At 46.4% G+C, this 3188-nt stretch overlaps 1 protein-coding gene across 8 annotated transcripts in view; it reads left to right on the plus strand.

The window, feature by feature from the left end:
• The window catches only part of ADAP2 (ArfGAP with dual PH domains 2), a 43516-nt gene that overhangs the window by 20386 nt on the left and 19942 nt on the right, over window positions 1-3188 (plus strand). For 7 of the 8 annotated variants that reach the window (XR_005202417.1, XR_005202416.1, XM_037743338.1 and 4 more), the window contains exon 6: window positions 2228-2374. The exons of the other annotated variant lie outside the window; for it this stretch is intronic. Coding sequence is in view for 5 of the 7 variants with exons in the window: in XM_037743338.1 (XP_037599266.1) it covers window positions 2228-2374 (147 nt within the window). In the remaining 2 variants the exon portion in view is untranslated. The remainder of the gene's footprint in view (window positions 1-2227; window positions 2375-3188) is intronic. 8 annotated transcript variants of the gene reach the window in all.

Genomic DNA, 3188 nt, shown 5'->3' on the forward strand with positions numbered 1-3188 from the left:
TACAGGCACGCGCCACCATGCCCAGCTGATTTTTTGTATTTTTAGTAGAGACGGGGTTTCACCATGTTGACCAGGATGGTCTCGATCTCTTGACCTCGTGATCCACCCGCCTCGGCCTCCCAAAGTGCTGGGATTACAGGCTTGAGCCACCGCGCCCGGCCCCTCAAAGTAGATTTTTAAAAAGAAAAGTCTTCCAGCAATCTTCTAAGAAAGCCATTGTTAAGAGTGTAGAGTAGCCTGGGCATGCTGGGTGCCATGGCTCATGCCTGTATTACCAGCACTTTGGGAGGCTAAGGCAAGAGGGGATCACTTGAGGTCAGGAGTTTGAGAACAGCCTGGGCAACATAGTGAGACCCTGCATCTATTTAACAACAACAAAAAAAGTTGGGCAGCCATAGTGGCACAAGCCTGTAGTCCTAGCGATGCAAGAGGCTTGCTTGAGCTGGAGTTGGAGGTCACAGTGAGTATGATTGTGCCACTGTACTCCAGCCTGGGTGATAGAGTGAGACCCTGTCTCTAAAAACATAATTTAAGAGTGTTGGTGTAAATCTGTTTATACTTTTCATGCACATTCAAATAAGTGGGAAGGTGGGAGGGTAAGATGCCTGGAGCTGCCACCTCAGCCTCGGGCTTGGCACCCTAGGACTTAGCAGGCCCAACTCACCACCTCCCCTGCTCACTGGTGCTGTGCTCAGCTGCCTCTTGAGATTTTTCCGCTCCCGTTTTTCTTAAGCTATTGTCAATTCCTAATCTGAGTCTGTAATGCATACTTGTCTATATATTTGCATGTTTGTGTGAATGTGTCTGTGTACATTTTATATTAATAGGTTTTATGTTAACAGGTAATTTTTTTTATTTTTTGAGACAGAGTCTTGCGCTGTTGCCCAGGCTAGAGTGCAGTGGCAAGATCCCAGCTCACTGCAACCTTCGCCTCCCAGGTTCAAGCCTATTCTCCTGCCTCAGCCTCACTAGTAGCTGGGATTATAGGTGCGTGCCACCACACCCAGCTGATTTTTGTATTTTTAGTAGAGACGGGGTTTCACCTTCTTGGCCAGGCTGGTCTCAAACTCCTGACCTCAGGTGAACCACCCACCTCAGCCTCCCAAAGCGCTGGGATTACAGGCGTGAGCTACCTTGTCAGGCTCTAAATTTTATGTTAATAGGTTCCCTCTATACCTCCAGTACTGGGACTTGGAATTTTTCACTCATGAATTTCATGGACTTTTAAAAATATTAGTAATATTGATCTAAATTATTCTTTAAAATATTCTGTGGTATTTCCTTATGTAGCTATATCATGATTTATTTAACTTTTTATCATTGATGGATATTTAAATAGTTTTACTTTTTTTTTTTTTACTATTATCAGCAAGACGACAATAAATATCTTTTGACATACATATTTGCATAATAATGCATTTACTTTTTAGGGATAGATTGTCCTTTTTGTTAAGGTTAGAGACAGGGTCTCACTCTGTCACCCAGACGGGAGTGCAGTGATGCAGTACGAACTCACTGAAACCTCAAGCTCGTGGGCTCAAGAGATCCTCCGTGTCAGCCTCCTCAGCCTCCCTAGTATGTGGACTCCACATGCATGCCACCATGCCTGGCTAATTAAAAAAAAAGAAATTTTTTTTTGTAGAGATGAAGGCTTTTTTTTTTTTTTTTTGAGATGGAATTTATCTCTGTCACCCAACCTGGAGTGCAGTGCAGCTCACTGCAACCTCCGCCTCCTGGGTTCAAGCAATTCTCCTGCCTCAGTCTCCTGAGTAGCTGGGACTACAGGTGAGTGCCACCATGCCCAGCTTATTTTTGTATTTTTAGTAGAGACGGGGTTTCACCGTATTGGCCAGGATGGTCTCGATATCTTGACCTCATGATCTGCCTGTCTCGGCCTCCCAAAGTTCTGGGATTATAGATGTGAGCCACTGTGCCTGGCCTAATTTTTGTATTTTTAGTAGAGAAGAGGTTTTACCAAGTTGGCCAGGCTGGTTTCAAACTCCTGACTGTAGCTGATCTGCCTGCCTTGGCCTCCCAAAGCGCTGGGATTACAGGCATGAGCCACTGCGTCTGGCCAGTATCTGTGAATCTTGATATGAGAGCAAGAACATTTAAAACCCATACATTTACAAATTGATGTTTGTTTGTGTTAAGGCCTTGGTGAAGGTTGACCAGAAGTTACCCTGTGGACTGTCAGCATCTTGAGTATCCTCTTTCTCTCTTTCAGGGTAAAAGCCCCAAAGCTGTCATCAGCATTAAGGACTTGAATGCCACCTTCCAGACAGAGAAGATAGGGCACCCACACGGGCTGCAGATCACCTACAGGAGAGATAGCCACGTCAGGAACCTGTTTGTGTATCATGAAAGTGGGAAGGTGAGATGCCTGGAGTTGCCACCCCCGCCTCCAACTCGCACCCCAGAACTCAGTAGGTGCAGCGTGCCACCTCCCCTGCTCACCAGTGCTGTGCCCAGCTGCCTCTTGAGATTTTTTTGCTGCCATTTGCCTTAATCTATCATCACTTCTTGATCTGAGACAAAAATATGAGGAGGGAAGGGTGAGATCAGGGACAGGAACCTGGCAAGTACCATGGCTAGCCACCAATGCACAGTCACCAGTGGAAGTCCAGTTACAGAAGTGACTATGCGCAGAGATGCAAAGCCAGGTAGGGCCAGAGATTCTGAAACTGGGGGAGGAACTGATAGACAGTTAGGCGGCAGTGCACCCCTGGACCTGCTTCTTAACATGCGGTCCTGGACCAACAGCCCTGGTGTCAGCCAGGAGCTTGTTAAAAATAGTCTCAAGACTGAGCATGGTAGCTCTTGCCTGTAATCCCAGCACTTTGGAAGTCCAAGGCAGAAGGATCACTTGAACCCAGGAGTTTGAGACCAGCCTGGTAACATAATGAGACCCCATCTTTATCCTAAAATATCCCCAAAATTAGCTAGGCATGGTGGCATGCACCTGTAGTCCCAACTACTTGGGAGGCTGAGGTGGGAGGATCGTTTGAGCCTGGGAGGTCAAGGCTGCAGTGAGCCATGATCATGGCACTGCACTCCAGCCTGGATGACAGCGCAGGACCCTGTCTCAAAACAAACAAACAAACAAAAAGAACAGAAAGAAAGAAAAATGGAATCTGAGGCCCACCCTGGACTTACTGAGTTAGAAACTGCATCAAAAAAAAAAAAAA

The sequence above is a fragment of the Cebus imitator genome, unplaced genomic scaffold, assembly GCF_001604975.1.
Source record: "Cebus imitator isolate Cc_AM_T3 unplaced genomic scaffold, Cebus_imitator-1.0 Scaffold140, whole genome shotgun sequence".
NCBI lineage: Eukaryota > Metazoa > Chordata > Mammalia > Primates > Cebidae > Cebus > Cebus imitator.